Genomic DNA, 22171 nt, shown 5'->3' on the forward strand with positions numbered 1-22171 from the left:
ATTGGTTGATTCTACTCCAGCAGAGACAGAGAGAGAGAGAGCCCTGGGAGCAAAGTCACTGAAGAAGGTGTTGATCTTGAGGAGTGAGAAGTACCGCAATGTCCTAATTGAGCTGGCTTTGAGCCTCTGCACGGCCAAATTACACCTGACCTGAGAGCTATCCAAGAGCATGACTACACTATTCCCACACTCGTGTGCCTGCACCAAAAGTGTTAGACCCCCCTGTATTCCTTCCCTGATAATGAGGCCTTACATTGGAATGATGCGTTAGCCTGAATGGATACATAGACGCATTGCCATAGCTATCATTCTTCAATGTGATTGTTTAGCTTTGACAGCCTTAGTAACCTGCATGTTTGCCTGGGTTTCTTCTATTTATAGTCAAGGTAACTTAGGAGAGGAGCAGGAGGAGAGATAGTCAGAGGTGCAGAAATAGTCAAATACTGTACTGTAGCTACAGCAAGAAGAGTTAGATTCTTTGCAGTTTCTAACAAATAATTGAAAAATGAACAAAGGGTATTCATAAACTGTAGCTTCTTGGGTTATGAACAAGGCAATATGAAGCAGGTGTTTTGTTGTTGTTTTGATCTCGCTGTTGTCATGAATAAAAATGGCTGCTCATTTAAAAGCTATACAGCTTCTTTGGCTTTTGCGGGATATCCGTCCGTGATGTTGATCTATTCCAAATGGAAGAATGAATGTTTTTTTCTCTCAATATATAACTTTCTCTCCTTCCCTCCTGATGTCCCGGTGTAGCTACAACATCGAAATCACGCTTTGCGGAATGCATCCATTGCATAAACAAAGCTTGTTGCGAACGGTGCATCGGAATAAATCTTCTCCCGATCTCCATCGGTTTAAAGGGATTCTTCAGGATTTTGGCAACGAGGCCTTTCATCTATTTCCCCAGAGTCAGATGAACTAGTGGATGCCATTCTTATGTCTAGGTGTCCAGTATGAAGAAAGTTACAGGTAGTTTCACTAGCTAATGCTAACTAGCATTAGCGCAATGACTGGAAGTCTATGGGTGTCTTCTAGCATGCAAGTGCCAAAATCCCAAGGTATCCCTTTAAGAAATTAGGGATTCTTGGAAAGGCATTGATTGTGTCTGGAGCGCGTCTGACAGAGAGAATAAATGTGCTCCTCATTGTAATGATCACTCTAAGCCCAGTCGGCGCTATCGCCGTAGCATGCTGAATATCAAGGAGCACAGCACACAGGCCCATGCCGACCGAATCAAAGCCACTAATGAGACGTAATAGTCTTAATTCGCCTCCCTCAATAGGACATCCTTTATTTTCTAGTCCACACTTAGAGCTATAAAGTCCATTGGAGCCTCACAACAACAACAGGAGGCCTGATATTTAGGTCTGTGATTTGGGCCTGTTAGTTGTTGCAGGCGAGTTATTTACATGAAAGGGTAGCATAAGCAGTGATTCTCTACTTTGGAAAAATATTTCCAAGTATTAGGCGAGATGATTATAGAAAATGACATGATCCTTGAATGGGGTTGAGTTTGTTGTGGAATATAATTTTCAAACTACATAGAAACCTTAGTAGAAAAATAAAAGAGGACTGTGGTTTATCGTGTTATAGCACAATCATATACCTGTAATCTTTCATCATTCGACACTAGTAAGCTATACTTTCTCAAATGTGCATTTACATGCTCTAATATGTTATTTTAGCTCCAATTGTACTTGTGAGCAGAGTAGAAAATCTCCACACTTTTACTTATTAGCTAACTCCCGAAATAGTCTTGTTTTCGTTTTTGAGTACTCTATTCAGAATAAAGAAAAGCTTTTAAAGGTACATACTGTCAGATCCTTCAGAGCCCAATCTTGTTAATAAACCCATGTTCCTCTCCTCTCCACTACAGAAATCTCAGATAGAGAGAGGGAGGAGAAAGGAGCAGAGCTCTCACATCATCTTATTATCATGCTCAATTTAATTGCTAAGTGAAAAGTCTGATGATCAAAACTAGAACATGGGCCAATTTGTGTTCTATCTTTCCCCCTCCAAGGCTATGACCTTTTAGACTTCTAATTGGTTTATAAAGAGTCTCTCTAACACATGAGCGTTGCAACTTCACTATACAACTGTACAGTTAGAGTACTGGAGAGATACCCGAGGTTCATACTAGCTTTATATAGTCCTGTGTAGCTCACTTGGTAGAGCATGGTGCTTGCAACTCTAGGGTTGTGGGTTCGATTCCAACGGGGGACCAGTATGAAAATGTGAAGACTAACTAATGTATGGCGCTCTGGATAAGAGTGTCTGCTAAATTACAAAAAAACATTACAAATGGAATGTATGTATTCTCTTGTAGGACCAACACTTTGTTAGACAATTCAAGCAATTTTCTGAATCACGGAAATACATTTTCAGCGCTCATAGGCCTATAGTTGGGGTAACTCCTATCTATCTCTCCACAGCTCAATGGCACATACAGTGGGGAAAAAAGGATTTAGTCAGCCACCAATTGTGCAAGTTCTCCCATTTAAAAAGATGAGAGAGGCCTGTAATTTTCATCATAGGTACACGTCAACTATGACAGACAAATTGAGAAAAAAAATTCCTGAAAATCACATTGTAGGATTTTTAATGAATTTATATGCAAATTATGGTGGAAAATAAGTATTTGGTCACCTACAAACAAGCAAGATTTCTGGCTCTCACAGACCTGTAACTTCTTCTTTAAGAGGCTCCTCTGTCCTCCACTCGTTACCTGTATTAATGGCACCTGTTTGAACTTGTTATCAGTATAAAAGACACCTGTCCACAACCTCAAACAGTCACACTCAAAACTCCACTATGGCCAAGACCAAAGAGCTGTCAAAGGACACCAGAAACAAAATTGTAGACCTGCACCAGGCTGGGAAGACTGAATCAGCAATAGGTAAGCAGCTTGGTTTGAAGAAATCAACTGTGGGAGCAATTATTAGGAAATGGAAGACATACAAGACCACTGATAATCTCCCTCGATCTGGGGCTCCACGCAAGATCTCACCCCGTGGGGTCAAAATGATCACAAGAACGGTGAGCAAAAATCCCAGAACCACACGGGGGGACCTAGTGAATGACCTGCAGAGAGCTGGGACCAAAGCAACAAAGCCTACCATCAGTAACACACTACGCCGCCAGGGACTCAAATGCCAGACGTGTCCCCCTGCTTAAGCCAGTACATGTCCAGGCCCATCTGAAGTTTGCTAGAGTGCATTTGGATGATCCAGAAGAGGATTGGGAGAATGTCATATGGTCAGATGAAACCAAAATATAACTTTTTGGTAAAAACTCAACTCGTCGTGTTTGGAGGACAAAGAATGCTGAGTTGCATCCAAAGAACACCATACCTACTGTGAAGCATGGGGGTGGAAACATCATGCTTTGGGGCTGTTTTTCTGCAAAGGGACCAGGACGACTGATCTGTGTAAAGGAAAGGATGAATGGGGCCATGTATCGTGAGATTTTTAGTGAAAACCTCCTTCCATCAGCAAGGGCATTGAAGATGAAACGTGGCTGGGTCTTTCAGCATGACAATGATCCCAAACACACCGCCCGGATAATGAAGGAGTGGCTTCGTAAGAAGCATTTCAAGGTCCTGGAGTGGCCTAGCCAGTCTCCAGATCTCAACCCCATAGAAAATCTTTGGAGGGAGTTGAAAGTCTGTGTTGCCCAGCGACAGCCCCAAAACATCACTGCTCTAGAGGAGATCTGCATGGAGGAATGGGCCAAAATACCAGCAACAGTGTGTGAAAACCTTGTGAAGACTTACAGAAAACATTTGACCTGTGTCATTGTCAACAAAGGGTATATAACAAAGTATTGAGAAACTTTTGTTATTGACCAAATACTTATTTTCCACCATAATTTGCAAATAAATTCATAAAAAATCCTACAATGTGATTTTCTGGAAAAAAAATCTCATTTTGTCTGTCATAGTTGACGTGTACCTATGATGAAAATTACAGGCCTCTCTCATCTTTTTAAGTGGGAGAACTTGCACAATTGGTGGCTGACTAAATACTTTTTTTCCCCACTGTACAGTAAAGTTGATACCATAGCCTTCAGCTAACCCTGCTTATGTTTTGATGCTGTTGTGATGGAACATATATTGAACCTTGGTCATCCGCATGACTCAAGAGCAGACTGCCTAGCCTTTATCTCTAGTGGCTAACTAATCGGTCTTTAGTTGCTGACTCTACTACACTGTAGCCATAACTGACCTCAAATCTCCCCAAATCACCATAGCTCTTTCTGTGAACCTCCATGTTGATCGCACTCCAACCCTGCGAGCATATTCCAGGTCTAGTCTGCTTTTCTGGGGTGACTCACCCGATGTGCCCTGTGAGGTCGCTGAATGACCATGGATGTCTGAATTAATCATACCATGCAACACATTATATAACTGTTTGTTAGGGCTGCCTGGGACTGGGTGATGCCGACTGTGTATAAGTGACCCATGCCAGACCAGAATGAGCCAATGGATAGACCTACAGGGCCTGTGTTCAATCATGACAGCTGAAGACTGACTTTCTGCATGACTGAGTCACCATGTTTTCCAATTTATATCAACTGTGTGTATATATTACCTAACATCAAACTTTCACTGAGTTACGGTATGCTGTCCTACTATGGACACCGTAGCAATATTCAGTATAATAAATTTGTTGGTTCTGGCATAGTTGCGTTTTTAAGAAGGAAAAATAGCACTCTAATAGAACAATAACTTCAATAACTTAGAATTAAATCTCCTAACAATTAAAAAAAACACTTTGCTTGTTTTCTTAATCTCAATACTCCAAAATTCTATTAATTTGGTAATTTATTGAATCATTGTCAGGTCTGTTTTAACCAACAGGGCTCTTTTGAATTGTAAATATGGAGTTAGATATTCATTTTCTGCCATTTAAATAATTTATAGATTTGCCTTCAGGGCCAAGTCTCTCAACAGGGGAAGATAATGGAAATGAATAGGTCACAGACAGACAGGCTATGTTATAGTAAGTGCATTAAACACACTGTTTTCATCCCCTCTGTGAATCGCTAACATCTCTCATCGTTTACCCTGGAAGGACATAAATCGTAAAAGCGCAGGGAGCAACAACTGCCAAAGAGATTTTCCAAAATGGCTGATCAATCATAAACAGTCACAAATAGCAATAATGGTTGACGTCGTGGCTGGAAGGATGGCGAGAGGGGATTGGCACGGTAACGCACACCAGCCGTCGTCTAACAACCTGACACTGCCTTATCAGGATGTTAATGCTGGCAGGTGGCCCCTGCCTAGTCGAGCCGCGTTATTGGTGGGACGTATCACAATGAGCCAATGGATCACTTGGTTGTTGGATGAAAGCGACCATTCCCCCCAATGTCACCTGCTGAGGGACAGACCATTTCTCAACGCAGGCCACTAAAAGGACACCATATTGCATTTTTAGTTGCACCTGACAGATGCTATGACTACATCGGCACGCTATCGGTAACACTCCATTTTGAAAAGTGTTATCTTTATTTTTTACAACACCTCCTCGATATTGGACACATCAGTCAGCTGCTCCAACAAGGTGACTGACAGGAAGTCAACGTTGAAAAAACATAATTAAAATCTTAGGAGATGCGGCTCAGAGTTAATCAGGTGTCCTGCTGTCACCTCTGAGGAAGATTCACAATGACACACTGGTATGACTGGGGTTTAGAAAGACTCCCTCCCTTCTTAGAATATGTCTCAGTAACCACAAATGATATGTCAGTGGTTAAATTAAATGGGAAAGGGCAAGTGTTCGGGATTTGCTGCAGTGGGTGTAGGAGGCATTGAAGATGAATCTAATTGCACTTTGAAGAATATATTTAGACCATTCAGTTGTCTTGCTACTTCTACTGTAGTCTACTCTACACGTATGGCCTTGTTCTTAGACCCTAGCCTACTTATGTCTTCCTCCCTGATGAACACTGTGCATTAGACCATACCAAAGCCCCAGTATATCTCCAAACCTGGTCTCACATCACATCATTCTGCATTCTCACTGTCCCCTACTCCGTTACTTCCTTGTATTTCAGTCCTTTACTCTTTTAGTATTTGTCCTGATAATGTGTCGTGAGAGACATTGAAGTCCCTGGCCAGAGGTTCACGGTTCAAAGTCGAAGGAGATATCTCACCACTCAAGACTGGAGATAAGATGGAGTCAGAGAGAGGGAGAGTGTCTGAGTCCGCCAGGCCTGGCTTTTGCTTTTATCCTTCTTCCTCACAGTGGGCGCGCTCACACCCCCGCCACAGATTCTCCTATGCATCCAGATAGCGTTTGATTCGCTTGACTTACTCATTTTTACATTTACATTTTAGTCATTTAGCAGACGCTCTTATCCAGAGCGACTTACAGGAGCAATTAGGGTTAAGTGCCTTGCTTAAGGGCACATCGACAGATTTTTCACCTAGTCGGCTCGGGGATTAGAACCAGCGACCTTTCGGTTACTGGCACAACGCTCTTACCCACTAAGCTACCTGCCGACCCAAGGCCTAGTGCCAGCCTGAGAGACAGTTGCACCATTGGAAGGGAAAAAGGGCGACCGTAATGTAATGTAAGAGAAGGAAGCTCTGCAGCTTGTGCCCTCACTCTGGAATGTCAAACATATAGTGCAGGTATAGGGAGCATTGAGGGAACACTTTTGATGACACTTTAAGTTAGAATTAAGTTATCTTTTCCAGAGTTCCTGTTTGCCAGGGATTTGGGTTGTTTTAGTCTGACTCTGATCTGCTTGTGCTTTATAGTGAACTCATATGTTTGTTATGACATCAATAAGGGATCATAGCTTTCACCTGGATTCCCCTGGTCAGTCTATGTCATGGAAATGTTTTGTCCACTCACTGTATGTTTGTTATGTTGTTATACCTGCTGTTATGCCTAACTATTTATCTATGTCTGTGTCTGATGTGATGATGATTAATGATGAGACATGAAATATGAAAACCTATTATGACAATCCAGCACAAACCATCATGCTCATAAAACATGTAGAAAATGTATCCAGTTTGGACGATAGGGTACCAACTGGTCATGGTGACTTTTGTTGTGAGCAACAGCAGCTGTGACCCAATCTCACCAAATGTCATGGTCTGGTAGAGCGTTGTATCCATCCCAATGCTATCTGTGCATGGTTAAAGGTTTCTCTTTGGTTTCTAGAAAATATCCATCCATAATGGCGCTGGGTGAGTATCACTCTGTCCCTGTGAATTTACAGGGAGTTTGCAGCCACATTTAAGTTGTTATGGTAGCACTCTTTTATCGCTGGACTTTGAAGTTGAAATGGGAAAAGTGTTAATGACAGTTGATTATGAAGTGGAATGCCACCACATAAAGAATTCAGATAAAAATAGAAGAATGTTGTGTAGGAATGTGCCACATAATGGGAACATAAGGAAACCAGTTCATTTCTGATGGTGTGAAAGGTTACATCTTCCAAATGTACAAAAAGCAGCAATTTCTCTTGAGCTGGTTTAGTTACATGAAAATAAATATTGACTGTGTTGTGTACGTTTCAGGTGTATTTGTGTAATAGCCTATGACAGTGGTGTGATCAATCAATCACGTTTTAAAAACCAATAGTTGTGATAGGTGAGAACGCTTTCACTCCACATTTCATGGGAGGTATTTAATACAAATTCCAAAGAGATAAGTACCTCCATTCCGGTTTAATGAGCATTCAGTAAATGTACATTGATTTTAATTAGGCCTCCTCCAGGCAGTGTATAACTCTAACTCTACTCCCTTCTGCTGTACGGAGAGAGAGAGAGGAGGGAGGAAGAGAGAGAGAGATGGGGTGGAGAGAGATGGTAGAGGAGAGAGACAGAGATAGGAGACGGAGAGCGAGAGAGGAGGGGCTGAGGGAGGGGGAGAGAGTGGAGAGGGGGAGGGAAAGAGGGAGGGAGGGAGGGCTGTGGAGTGATAGAGAGAGAGGAGGGGCTGACCGAGGGAAAGAGAGTGGAGAGGGGGAGGGAAAGAGGGAGGGAGGGCTGTGGAGTGATAGAGAGAGAGGAGGGGCTGAGCGAGGGGGAGAGAGTGGAGAGGGGGAGGGAAAGAGGGCGGGAGGGCTGTGGAGTGATAGAGAGAGAGGAGGGGCTGAGCGAGGGGGAGAGAGTGGAGAGGGGGAGGAAAAGAGGGCGGGAGGGCTGTGGAGTGATAGAGATAGGGGGATGGAAGGGACAGAAGGAGGGAGGAGAGAAAGAAAGGATGTGATGACAGAGGAGAGAGGCTTGGATGAGAGAGAACGAGCAAGAGGGGAGAGAGGGATGTGTGGGAGGGAGAGAGAGAAATGAAGGGAGGACAGGGGAGGGCAGATAGAGGTGCAGGTAGGAGAATGCAATGGAGTGTAGAAGGGAAAGAAATAGCAAGAAAGGGGCAGCAAGGAGGAGAGGCATGGATGGAGGAAGAGGAGTGTCAGAGGAGAAAGTAGGGAGGGAGATAGAGGGAGGGAGGTAGAACGACATAGGGAAACCTTGACTTGGCTACCTCCCTTGTTCTCCATAACTAAGGCAATAAGAATCATCATCGCTATAATGGTGAACAGGTAGAGCTCTATCCAGACCTACTCTCTCATATCGTATTTCCTGTCTGTTAATTTACCTACTTACTCCACCTGGCTGTATTTAAATAGGTAATGATTTGTAAGGTTAATCTAGGGCTGGCTCCACAGACCACTACTATATATATATATTCCTTTGCTGTGAATGAGGAGAATCAATAAGGATTTTATAAAGGAGATGAAGGCTGTATCAGCTGAAGGCCAAAAATATGACCTGTGTGTATGTGTGTGTGTGTGTGCGTGAGTGTGTGTGTGTGACGTTCATCCACGTTCTAAAAAACGTTACATTTTTAGGTTGCTCCAACCGTCAAATGTCAGTGTTTTTGTTGCTCATGCTGCTCAGTATCGGTCCATTTCACAAACCCTATCCTAAACCTTAACCTTAACCTTCACCTTAACCATTCAGAATGAGTGCTTGAACTTAATGTTTTAACCCTATCCCAAACCTTAACCTTTACCTTAACCATTCAGAATGAGTGCTTGAACTTAATGTTTCAACCCTATCCCAAACCTTAACCCATGGGATTACGCCCATCCACCACCTCCATCCACAACACCCTAGCAAAACCTACTTGATGGTAATAGCGCTCACTTTTGCCCATAGTGGCCGGTTATGAAGGCATTTGGTGACGTCCTCGGGAGATGGATAGACGTCCAATTTCGACGTCAATCTTGAATGATCTCCCTGTGTGTACGTGTGTGTGTACGTGAGTATGTGTGTCTGTGTGTTTGTCAGTGGAGGCTGGTGGGAAGAGGACGGGTTCATTTTAATGGCTGGAATGGTATAAATGGAACGTTATCAAACACAATAACAAATGGAAATCACATGTTTGACTCTGTTCCATTACAATGAGCCTGTCCTCCTATAGCTCCTCCCACCAGCCTCCACTGGTGTGTATATATGGGTGTTTGAGTTCTCTCTGTGTGTGTTGTGTGTGTGTGTTTATTTGTAAGACCGTTGGCGATGAGAGGGAATGAGGGAATGACTCAAGAAATGTGTAACGCTGCACAGTATATTCATGTATTACATTTTAATGGGATATTTCCCACCATGTCCCCTACTACCTGAGTCGACATAAACATGCTACCGAACAGACTTTTTAACAGCCAGCGTTTCCCCTTGTTTTAGCAGAGTTTAGGCGTAGTGCTACTAGCTCATGTAGCTTCTCTCTCTCTCTCTCTCTCTCTCTCTCTCTCTCTCTCTCTCTCTCTCTCTCTCTCTCTCTCTCTCTCTCTCTCTCTCTCTCTCTCTCTCTCTCTCACACACACACACACACGCACACACACACACACTGGCTATAGGGTGAATGCACCAATTTGTAAGTCGCTCTGGATAAGAGCGTCTGCTAAATGACGTAAATGTGCCCTTGAGCAAGGCACTTAACCCTAATTGCTCCTGTAAGTCGCTCTGGATAAGAGCGTCTGCTAAATGACTAAAATGTAAATGTAATACACACACATACTCTATGTACATACACACAGAGACACTTTTTTCTCTCAGTATTTATTATTTATTTATTATTTTACCCTTATTTTACCAGGTAAGTTGACTGAGAACACATTCTCATTTACAGCAACAAACTGGGGAATAGGTACAGGGGAGAGGAGGGGGGATGAATGAGCCAATTGGAAGCTATAAGTAATTGTGTGGGGGGCCATTTGAAAAGAGCTTGGTAAATGCACTTACCGCCAGCTCTTTAGCATATACCTGTTTTCCAACGACAGGTGCCATAAACACACAACCACACAAACATACACACAGCTCGGATAGAACCATCAAACCTCACCATTTGTGGTGTGTGGGCCCGGATAGAGACATTAAACATAAACAGGCCTCTCCCTCCACTTGATGTAGTAATTGCTTGGCCGCTGACAAGTTACTGAAAGGCTGGGGGGCTTAATCACTTTTGGATAAAGATCAGCGTTTCGTTCGGCTGCCATTTTGGTGTCATCTGTTCTTACGTTTGTTTTGCAAGCTCTGCTGCCTTTTTTTGGGATTTGGACGTGTCTCTCTCTCTCTCTCTCTCTCTCTCTCTCTCTCTCTCTCTCTCTCTCTCTCTCTCTCTCTCTCTCTCTCTCTCTGTCTGGCTCTTCTCTCCCTCTGTCTTGCTCTTCTCTCCCTCTACTTCAGAGTCAAATGGTGCTGTTCCTGGGGCTTAAAAGTAGAGTGGACCTGATCAGTAGTGTAGCTATGGGGGGTATAGCAACATTCTAAGAATGCAATCAAGTAGAATAGGTATTGAAGTCTTTGAATGAGAAGAATCGTTGTGTAAACAGGCAGAAGTCTCATTAACATACACCTATACTGGTGTCTCTAGAAAAATATATTAAAACAACTTGTTAACTAATGTTCCCCACACTACATTTATGTTTTAATGATTATTCTTTGATGTGCCATGTTCCATAACACAGCTACTACTGCTTAATGCAACCATGATGCAACACTGTCGTCACATGCAGCCTCAGTTATCCACAAGGACACAGACATTCTGAGGTGTTATTTTTATTAGCCAGGCGTTTCCGCCACGCCTCACTGATTCAACACTCCTGAGGGACTAGATACTCATTCAGTATTCACTATCGAAAAGCATGTTTATCTTAGTGTCCTTGTTACCGGGCCGCATAGCACTGACCCCGTCAATGGACACAAGCAATTTGTGGGGCTAACCCAATTAAACTTCTGACTGGCTTGGAGGAGACATTAACTGTTTTCTCAAAGTCATTAGTGACCTATCGTTAGCGCACCACAGAACTAAATCAGCATTCAAAATTGCATTTAGCACTTTGAATTGGTCTTTGTGGACATGGAACATTTAGTTAAGCTAATAATATGTTTTCTCCGCAGTTGGTTAATTGCGAGGCTACAAGCTGACATTTTCTTCCATTCATTGCAGGTCCATTGGGGTTTTCGATGAGGGGAGAATGTACTTGAAAAATGGCCCTTCGTGAAACGTATTTGTTTACAGTTTATGCCATCCATATTGCATTGAATCCATTGTCAGTCGACTAAACAGGACCAACAAAGATCAGCACTATGTAAACAAACTTGACAATATGTTACAAGGAGTTGCTAAAAGTTGAATATTTTTCACAACCGACCGACCCACATTTAATGCTTTCACCGTTTGTATTCCGTTTGTGGTTGGGCGAGCATGGCATTCTGGGAGACATTATTAAGATTTTCATGAGGGTGAAACAAGCTGACAGGACAAAAGTATTCTCTGGGATTTCAGTTATTCGATGTGAATTTTCAATTCATGCTGTCATGGAGGGGGACTGCTCCCTGTCTGTGTGGTGCCACCCCCTGGCAGAGGAGAGCAAGCTTGTCTGATAACATCAGGTGCCTGCAGGGATCTCCACACACACACTCTTAAGCAAGAACATGCAAGCGCACACACACACACAGACACACACACAGATACAGACACACTACCAACACTCAGTTTTGCTTTGCATTTTACCGGCATGGCATGAATCCAATTTTCTACTTCTATGTTTTTCTTCCTCTCTCTCTACATTGCCCTCTCTGGCAGTGCAACTTGCTTGGCCCAAACCATCTGCTCACAGTCTTAGGAGGAGGAGAGGGCCCCCAGGGTGGTGGCACCATCTCTCAGAGAGAACCATTAGTGGCTCCCCAGTGAGGTCCAGGCCAGTCCTTGGGGCTCTTAAGGGCCAGCCAGGCTAGTGAGGCCAAGCCTGGAGCCTGTACACATGGACCACGGAGGTCAAGTCTACAACTGGTGTTGGCTTTATTCCCTTCTTCCTCCTGAGTTCCATTTTCCAGATGTATACTGTATATCTAAATGTAGTCAGGCAAGACAATGAGAGATAGCTAGCGAATCACCTTGCAGCGAAGTCAAGTTTATCAGTTTACTTTGAGGAAGCATACGCTTGGCGCAAAGGGGGGGACGCTAACAAGAGACAAGTATGCAAATAAAAAAGCCAGAGTCAATTTGGTTTGTAGCATTAGAAAACAAAGCTTTTATTATGGAAAACCTCTTCCCGTTCGCACTTTCAAGTCATCTGTGTCATGACGAATGGTAAATAATTAAGGTTAGAGACGAGTCAATCTTTTCCATGTTTTTGCATTTAACAAATTCCAGCGTCACCCTCAGAATGAACGACGCAACCCGGAGGTGGTAATGTACATCGCTAATGACGCTGTGACCATCTGGCTGTTGAGGCATTTATATAAAGACAGTGTTGTCTCACCAGTGTTGTCTCACAAGTATTGTCTCACCAGTGTTGTCTCACCAGTGTTGTTTCAACAGTGTTATCTCACCAGCGTTGTCTCACCAGTGTTGTCTCACCAGTGTTGTCTCACCAGTGTTGTCTCACCAGTGTTTTCTCACCAGTGTTGTCTCACCAGTATTACTCTATGTTTGTCTCCTCCACAGACACCATATATGACCTGGTTGCATCAATAGCCTTCCACTCAGAGGAGCATACGCTGAATACCAAATCAATCCCTTGGCCATTTCTACCCACTAGCCTCTCCTGTAGATCTAAGATAGGTTTAATCAGAATGGTAATAACCTTTTAACGATTTGCTTTCTAATATGCTGGGTGGAATTTTTGCCATACAGCTTGCACATACAGATGTAGGATACTCATTTGAGGCAGTTTGATACAGCATGAAAATAATTCTGCAGCAACAGTAATGTGAAAAAATCTAGTTTGAAATTTCAAAGTGGAAATTAGAAACTTCATAAGCCTTTTTAAACGTCAAATACTCTACAAGATGAACATTTCCTACAGGAGTGCCTAAGGTGGAGGTATAGGGGTAGATTTTGGATTCAGTGATAGATGTCACTTCAGTGTTCAGCGAGTCAAAAAGACACGAGTTCTCTGGTCCTCTGTTTTGATATCAAATCTGACCACTGGGTCTCTGGAATATGGTCGGCCATCCTGGTCTGTGATTCACCCGTCTCCTTGTTCAGTGTTTTATCAAAGACCCCCTTCACTTCTCTCTCTCTTTCCTGCTCTTCAAACCGCTCAGACCAAAGCTATGTGAACAGAGGGACTGACTACAGGATCATGCTTGTCAGGGCCCAAGCCTGGCAGCACTGAGGGATCAAGAGAGAGAGGGTTCATAGTGGGCATACAGGCTGGCATAGTGCCCCTTGACTAGTGTTGTGTTGGGGACGGAGCCGAAGGGACATTCATAACATTCCAATGTATCGACAAACACCTGTTGTTGTTGTTTATGGTGGTTTTGATTGTTTTTTATGGAACACGTAGGTTGGTGTTCTTCTAAGAGAATATAGAATAAGTTTGCCCAGTCTCTCTTGTCTTCTGAGAGAATAACCTGTGGTATTCTTAAATGTTTCTGTTTATTATCTAATAGGTTTGAGTTATTTCATGGCTTATTACATACTTATAATAATAATATGCCATTTAGCAGACGCTTTTATCCAAAGCGACTTACAGTCATGCGTGCATACATTTTTTTTTGTGTATGGGTGGTCCCAGGGATCGAACTCACTACCTTGGCGTTACAAGCACCGTGCTCTACCAGCTGAGCTACAGAGGACCACAAGGGAAGATTATAACACGTTATGTCTTTTTTGTTTCCAGGTGATCCTGATTCTGACCAAACTCTACGACTTTCACCTGGGGAGTGTTACAGAGAGCACCCTGTGGAGGTAAGACAGTAGCCTTTCTTCATCTCTCCCTCTCTGTCTCTATCACTTCCTCTCTCTCTCTCTCTCTTTCCCTCCCTCAAAGACACATATTCAGATTCATCATCGTAACAATAGTGCAGTCTCTCTCCACCATCTTTCTCTTTTCTACTCTCTCTCCCCCTCCATCTTTCTCTCTCCCTACCCTTTTCTCTTCCTCTCTCCCTCACTGCGTTGTACAAGACTGCTGCATGCAAAGCATCATTGCACTACTGAGCATTGGGCAGGGCGCCCCAGGTGAACGATGACTAGTCTCTACTCTTGTGTAAACTGACTGCACGTTTAACGGGATGTACCACTGATGTAGCTCTGTCCCCTTACACCTTCCCAGGGAGACTAACACAAGAACTACACAGAGTAACAACACAAAGTGCATTACAAATACACTGACAAAAGGAGAGGTATACAAGTCCCCTTTGAGTCAATGGGAAGCCATAAGCCATAACCACCATCAAGATATTTTAGTACCGGACAGGTTGTCTTCGTTCATTACTTTCGTTGCTGTTTTTCTTGTTGTTTTGCTAGCGGTGACAGTAGTGGTGACACAGCAAGAGCTTGTGGTCCTTTCAGGCAATTTGGTGTGTCAACACAATGAAAGCTGAATGATTCTTGTAAATGCGGCTCCTGCATGTGTTTGTGGGACCCAGATAGTTAGACTGTGACGTGTGTAGAGCCCTCTCCTGATGAGTGAGTCAGGCTGACGACAAGGGATAGAGAGGGGGAAGGAGAGAGGGGGAAGGAGAGAGAGAGAGAGAGAGAGAGAGAGAGAGAGGAGAGAGAGAGAGAGAGAGAGAGAGAGAGAGAGAGAGAGAGAGAGAGAGAGAGAGAGAGAGAGAGAGAGAGAGAGAGAGGGGGAGAGAGAGAGAGAGAGGGGGGAGAGAGAGGGAGAGAGAGGGGGAGAGAGAGGGAGAGAGAGGGAGAGAGAGAGGAGAGAGGGGGAGAGAGAGAGGGTGAGAGAGAGTGAGAGAGAGAGAAAGAAGAGAGAGAGAGAGAGAGAGAGAGCGAGAGAGAGAGAGAGAGAGAGAGAGAGAGAGAGAGAGAGAGAGAGAGAGAGAGAGAGAGAGGGAGAGAGAGGGGAGAGAGGGGGAGAGAGAGAGGGAGAGAGGGGGAGAGAGAGAGGGAGAGAGGGGAGAGAGAGAGAGAGAGAGAGAGCGAGAGAGAGAGTGAGCGCGAGAGAGAGAGAGTGAGCGGAGAGAGAGAGAGAGAGAGAGAGAGAGAGAGAGAGAGAGAGAGAGAGAGAGAGAGAGAGAGAGAGAGAGAGAGAGAGAGAGCGAGAGAGAGAGGGGGAGAGAGAGAGAACGAGAGAGAGTCTTTGAGTTTAGTCTTTGAATTACTGCGAAGATTAGCAATGTCCTTTAAATGTTCCCGTATTGTTGAATGTCAAGGTATGAGCCAGTTGCTAGGAAATCAAAGTGACAACGTTTTCAATAAATAATAAAATTAAATCTTACTAAATAGATATCCGGTATCTAACCTAAGACATTGCTCAATCTCAAAGAAATAATCCAAAATGAATTGTTTTAGAAAATAGATATTTCAACATCTAACAAAATACGCCATCCAACAGTGAAGCTCTTCAAAATGAGCTACAGGGCAGGAAAAAAGCTAAATATGCCAGGTGTTTTTCTCAGCATTTAAAGTATTTGAAGTCAGGTGTAGTCATTAAGAGGAGTAAATAGTCCTGGGTGTTAGAAGAACATTGACATCCCCAAGCCTCTGACATGTGCCCTGGCATTCATTCAGCCTAGTCATGTCCCTCCGCCATGAGAAGGCAGTTAGAGCAGTAACCCACCCGTTGCATGGTGCACGCCCAGCTTGGCTGGATTTCTGATACATCACTGTGACTGTTGCCACAGTGCTGGGATTCCGTATCAACAAAACCAGGCACAAAATATCATATTAGACTTTGTTCAAATGAGACCTGGTGGGAGCTAGAGAGAGTGAGGGATGTAGAGAGAGAACGAGTAGAAACAGAGAGTTAGAGAGGGATCAATCTAAATACTAGTCAGAAACTTCCAGAACATGATAGTTCATACCCATGAATCAACAACTGATCGCAGCCATAAACTTTGCAGTCTCTGCATTTGTTTTGCTCTGTTCCTCTCTGTCCATAATATTAATTGTTAATTGAGATCACAGCTCTGCTAAGAAGATTTCGGGTCCGGAGAGACCGTTAGAGTCTGATTATACCACGGCGTCCATTCTGTCAGCCCAAATGGCAGGACAGATGCTGACTTTTCAATAAAGGTCAAGGCACCAGCCAACGCCTTCAAGTATCTCAAAGTCAGCCTGTCAATTTTAATGAACGTCCTGACCTTAAACAATGGGAGCAGATCAGTAATTCCTGTGAATAATATTCAAAGGAGTGGTCCCATATCTCAATGGGATGTTTCAGGGATGTGAGAGAAATGAAGGCAGACTGTTTACCGTGTACCCTAACAATGATAATTGAACTCTTGCAATAATACTTTCTTCAAAGTTATTGAGATCCGCCTCCTCTCTTCTTCTCTTCTTTGTATCATCCCTTGGCGGTTGAGCAGTTAATTGCTAATTAATTATTCAGTCTTAGCAAATAGGTACACAGGTATAGAAACAAATAAGTGCTTGATTTGCATTGTGTGATGATTTGCGTATAAAGCGCTCAAGTGCGAAATTTCATTAGCATGTAATCAATGGGGAATTTGCTTTGGTGTACCCTTTTCAACTTTTGTGTAGGTAGCCCCCATACTGCAGATCCTAGCTCCTAAGGGCATTTATAGTATGCTTACTGAAGAAACACTCACAGCATGTATCTTGTCACTTAATCGCTCAGTCGGAAGGCTGGAGGGAATTCAGAAATTGTCTGTGCTACTGCAGCAGAGCAATGTGAGGTACAATTATAGCCTACAGATGCCTGGATGCCAGATGCTGAAACCTCTTAGAGATGAGCCTGCCTGTATGTATCCGACTTCTCACATCATATCCCTGACTCCACTCCAACTCAACAGGACCAGCATATCGTACATACAGAGGCTGCGAAAACAAAACACACTCAATATAGCTAGATGGAAACGTAACTCGGAGCTTTTGACTGTTCAATTCAACATATCTTCTAGGAAACTTAAATTCTTCTCACACAACATTCTTGACTTAATGTCAACTCAACAGGACCAGTATTTTGTACAGAGGTTGTGAAAATACAACACTCTTAGCTAACATAGCTGGCAAAATCCCCAACATAACACAACATTCTCAATGTAACAATGTATCTTCTTAATCGACGTATCGTCTAGGGAATGTAGACTTAGTCTTAGTCTGTCAGTCTCTCCAGGTCACTCCAGGTCACTGCTCCTGAGTGGCGCAGTGGTCTAAGGCACTGCATCGCAGTGCTAACTGTGTCACTAGAGATCCTGGTTTGAATCCAGGCTCTGTCGCAGCCGGCCGCGACCGGGAGACTCAAGGGCGGCGCACAATTGGCCCAGCGTTGTCCAGGGTAGGGGAGGGAATGGCCGGCAGGGATGTAGCTCAGTTGATAGAGCATGGCGTTTGCAACGCCAGGGTTGTGGGTTCGATTCCCACGGGGGGCCAGTATAAAAAAAATATATATATATATGTATTCACTAACTGTAAGTCGCTCTGGATAAGAGTGTCTGCTAAATGACTAAAATGTAAATGTAAAATGTCATTAACACACATTTTCACACCAAATGATCATGATGCGTTTGAGCTTAATTATTGTCATCTAATTGGCCTCATCCTTGCCTCGAGTGCAATAGCTCCCTCCGCCTGATAATGTAAGCTTTCTCCTCACTCCTCTTCCCTCTCCATCCCCCTATTAGACGCTTGATTGTGGTCTTAATGATGTGCTATATGGCGAAGTCATATGATGATAACAGACAGGAATTAGTGTTAATAAAAGTGACATTATGCAATATTATAATGATCTGAAATGGGATTGCACTGTACAAGTGGATCTCAAATGCAATGGATATCGAGTCTGGTAATTATTTAATGTTGTGAGAAGCGTGACGTGGTATTTTTAGGTTAGACTAATTGTGTAACTGTGAAATTAAGTGTACTGTGTAATATAACATACAGTATTTATTTGGCATTTGTATTGATGAGTCTTTGTTGTAGCAGTAATTGCTATTGTGTCTATGAACCGTATACTTTCCCAACTGAAATGTATCACAGTTCAAAGTTCAACACATTGTTACGCTCTCCTGCTGTGAATTAGTGGGTGTCAATTCACTCCTTAAATGGTCCTAGAAAGAAAGAAAACCTTAAAACTGACTGGATAGGCTGCAATCATATAGGCTGCCATGTCGACTGAGAAAAAGGTGGCTACGTGGAACTCAGAAGGCATCAGTGCCATGGTGAAGTGTATATACTTTTAGTAAAGCTATGGCTGACTAGACATGCAGGTCTTCTGAAGGTAACATCTGGTGAGATGGAGTGGAGGGGGTTCCCCTGCAGTCACACAGCGGCAGAGGGACAGCGAGAGAGAGAGAGAGAGAGAGAGAGAGAGAGAGAGAGAGAGAGAGAGAGAGAGAGAGAGAGAGAGAGAGAGAGAGAGAGAGAGAGAGAGAGAGAGAGAGAGAGAGAGAGCGACAGAGAGAGCGACAGAGAGAGAGCGACAGAGAGAGAGCGACAGAGAGAGAGAGAGAGCGACAGAGAGAGAGAGAGCGACAGAGAGAGAGAGAGCGACAGAGAGAGAGAGAGAGAGAGAGAGAGACAGAGAGAGAGAGAGAGAGAGAGAGAGAGAGAGAGAGAGAGAGAGAGAGAGAGAGAGAGAGAGAGAGAGAGCAACAGAGAGAGAGAGAGAGAGAGAGAGAGAGAGAGAGAGAGAGAGAGAGAGAGAGAGAGAGAGAGATGAGAGATGAGAGAGAGACAAAGACAAGATACAGAGAGAAATACAAGAAATAGAAAGACAGAAAGAGAAAGGTTGATCTGGGCCATCCCTTCCATCTCTCCCTTGCCATTTACACCCTCCTGCCCCCATCCCCCACTCCCAATGTCCTTTGCGTCAACAGATTGGCTTTAGTCCATGGCATTGTACAATATCTACATGTTCCGTTTTACAGTGAAACTGCTATGAAGAACCGACTTTGCTCTCCATATAGGGTGTCTAGTCATTTCAATGGCCACGTCCTGCTCCCCTCCCATTTCCTGGGATCTGATACATTAATCACTCATTCTATTATTGAATAGATCATTTATGTAGCTACTTTCTCACAATATTTACATTTGTACCCTTTTAATTACATACTCTTGTGTTTTCCACTCATATCCTGAAGCACACTCTAATTTACTTTCTGTCATAAATGTAAATGGTTGGATTTCATCATCAGCTCTAAGCGCCAGCAGGCTTATATTATGGGTTTTCAACACAATTGCGACTCAGGAGCAGCTTTCGTTTGAAGCTGCAGCTCTCGGTTTTGTTTGCAGTAATCAAATTAAAATCTCATCAAGCCGCCACGTGTCAATGATAAAGGCAAAATGATTTTCCACTTGAGCACGAATGCTTAATTGATTGTTGTTTTTTCATGCGGCACAGAAGTTGTCATTCGACTTTACGACCCTCTACATCATTGATGTGATATTAGGTTTGTTTTGGGGTTTTCTAACTCACTGGACTGGTGATGAATCCAAATTGGAAATGTGGACTTTATAATTCGTCCAAGGATGTACAGGCCAGTGTGTACTAGTACACATTGTACACTGACCAGTGCATGCAGACTTTACTGTACATGTTGCCTCAGACATGATGATGCAATGTCTTGTAGTCTATCTGGCCTACAAGTCATGCTGTGTGTGGCCTTAGAAGTCTTGAGTACGTCACTGGCTTTCTGACATAAATGACATAAATACTACATGAAAGGCTACTTTCTTACAACTGGTGTGAGGGGTCCTGATTGGTTGCCTGTGGTTGCTAGCTGGTGATGTGGGCCTCGGTGCTTGTGCTGTTTTTGCTTACCAATTGCCCCTACCATACGATAGTGAACAGAGCTGCCATGGATGCCAAGGGCTTAAATCCATTTAGATTATGGATGGACTTTTGGATGGACAACGCTGTGACAGTATTCTGAGAGCATTCTGGGGACTGAGAGAAGGTGACAGGGATGTGTTAAGAGAGACCAAGAAGACAGCCTCAATGCCAGCCGGACTTATCTAATTCCTGTGAACCTGGGGCGGAAAACATAATTATCCATTTCAATAAAACCGATTAGTCAGAATGTTACTTCTTCACCCTTCTCTTCCTGAAGTTTCTTTTCCCCTTTTTCCTTCTTTTTTTCTTTACTTCCTCCTTCAGATCAACTCAGCCCATCTCCTCATGCCTGAGTTATACGTTTCCACATAATTGGCTCTGAAACTACTTATAGAGAGGGAGAAGGAGGAAACAGATATAGGATGTAAGAGGTGGAATATGGCTTCCTCTCACTTTCATTCTCTCTGAGAGTTCTCCTTTTTATATATCTCTTTGGAGAGTTGCTGGAAACAGCAGAACACATACCCTTTGAGGGGAACGCAACAGGATATAGGGCAGTGAATATGTTTGATAGTACACCATCAAACACACCTTTTTGAAAGCAGGAGTGGAGACATCTTATATTTCTTCACTGCCTTTTATACATCTTATTTAACCCCAGATCCCAGCCTGAAAAACAACCTTGGTTGCAGTTAAACAATTGCACGTGTGCCATTCATTCCACAACGTGATTTAAACCCGACAGCGAGGGGGAAATGATTTAGTTGTGGATTCTGCATACAGAGTATGATGCCCATCAGTCAATCAGAGTTATGGCTCGATATAAATCAGGAGTTTGTTTGTGGCCCCTCATTCATTACGGCATGGCTTTGAAAAGTCTGGCAAGATTCCATACATTCAACGCATTTATTTCCTTCACTTACTCTGAGTAACTCAATTTTTGTGTGATTTCTCAAGTGTTTTGAAAGAGTGGCAGTCTTTAGAGAGGTGTAGAGAAACTTCAGCAGCATCCAACTGAAGGGGGTGGATTATTGACTTACCCATCATGCCAAGGGGCAGGTTAGAACAGATGATGTGTGAAGTCACACACCTTTTTCACATCACCCCCCAAGGCTTATAGTGAAGAGAAATGGGGCCTTGAACTCATAATAATAATAATATGCCATTTAGCAGACGCTTTCATCCAAAGCGACTTACAGTCATGTGTGCATACATTTTTTTTGTTTTGTGTATGGGTGGTCCCGGGGATCGAACCCACTACCTTGGTGTTACAAGCGCCGTGCTCTACCAGCTGAGCTACAGAGGACCACTCATCCATCCACAAACGAAAAGCAGCAGGATTGGGGGCAGTAGAGATATCCTGTAAATGGTCACAAAACAGCGTAAAACAGACTGATGTTTAAAACAATTTTGATGAAAATGTAAATAAGAAGTACAGATAACTGCCAAAATAAAGGAAACACCAACATACAGCATTAGGCCACCACCCCTTTTTCGAGGTGAAGGTCGATTCATGTGTCCTCCGAAACATGACCCGCCAAACCACGCTTCTTAACACCCGCCCGCTTAATCAATGTGTCAGCCCACCACAAGGAGTCGCTAGAGCACAATGAGCCAAGTAAAGCACCCCCGGCCAAACCCTCCGCTAACCCGGACAACTTGTGCGCCGCCCAATGGGACTCCCGGTTACGGCCGGTTGTGACACAGCCTGGGATCAAACACAGGTCTGTAGTGACACCTCAAGCACTGCAATGCAGTGCCTTAGACCGCTGCGCCACTCGGGATGCCTTGAAATAGATTTTACAATGATGCTAACATCATTTATCCATGAGAAAGGTTGTTGGTGGTGGGAAAACACTGTCTCAGGCACCACTCCAGAATCTCCCACCAGATTCTCCCATAAGTGTTCAATTGAGTTGAGATCTGGTGACTGAGACACACA

General features: G+C 43.6%; 1 protein-coding gene across 2 annotated transcripts in view; it reads left to right on the plus strand.

Annotated features, from left to right (window-relative positions):
* Window positions 1-22171, plus strand: part of LOC121554092 (VPS10 domain-containing receptor SorCS3-like) — a 202255-nt gene that overhangs the window by 62549 nt on the left and 117535 nt on the right. For both annotated transcript variants that reach the window (XM_041867547.1, XM_041867548.1), the window contains exon 2: window positions 14158-14225. In XM_041867547.1, the coding sequence (XP_041723481.1) occupies window positions 14158-14225 (68 nt within the window). The remainder of the gene's footprint in view (window positions 1-14157; window positions 14226-22171) is intronic.

Source organism: Coregonus clupeaformis, unplaced genomic scaffold (assembly GCF_020615455.1).
Source record: "Coregonus clupeaformis isolate EN_2021a unplaced genomic scaffold, ASM2061545v1 scaf0179, whole genome shotgun sequence".
Taxonomy (NCBI): Eukaryota; Metazoa; Chordata; class Actinopteri; order Salmoniformes; family Salmonidae; genus Coregonus; species Coregonus clupeaformis.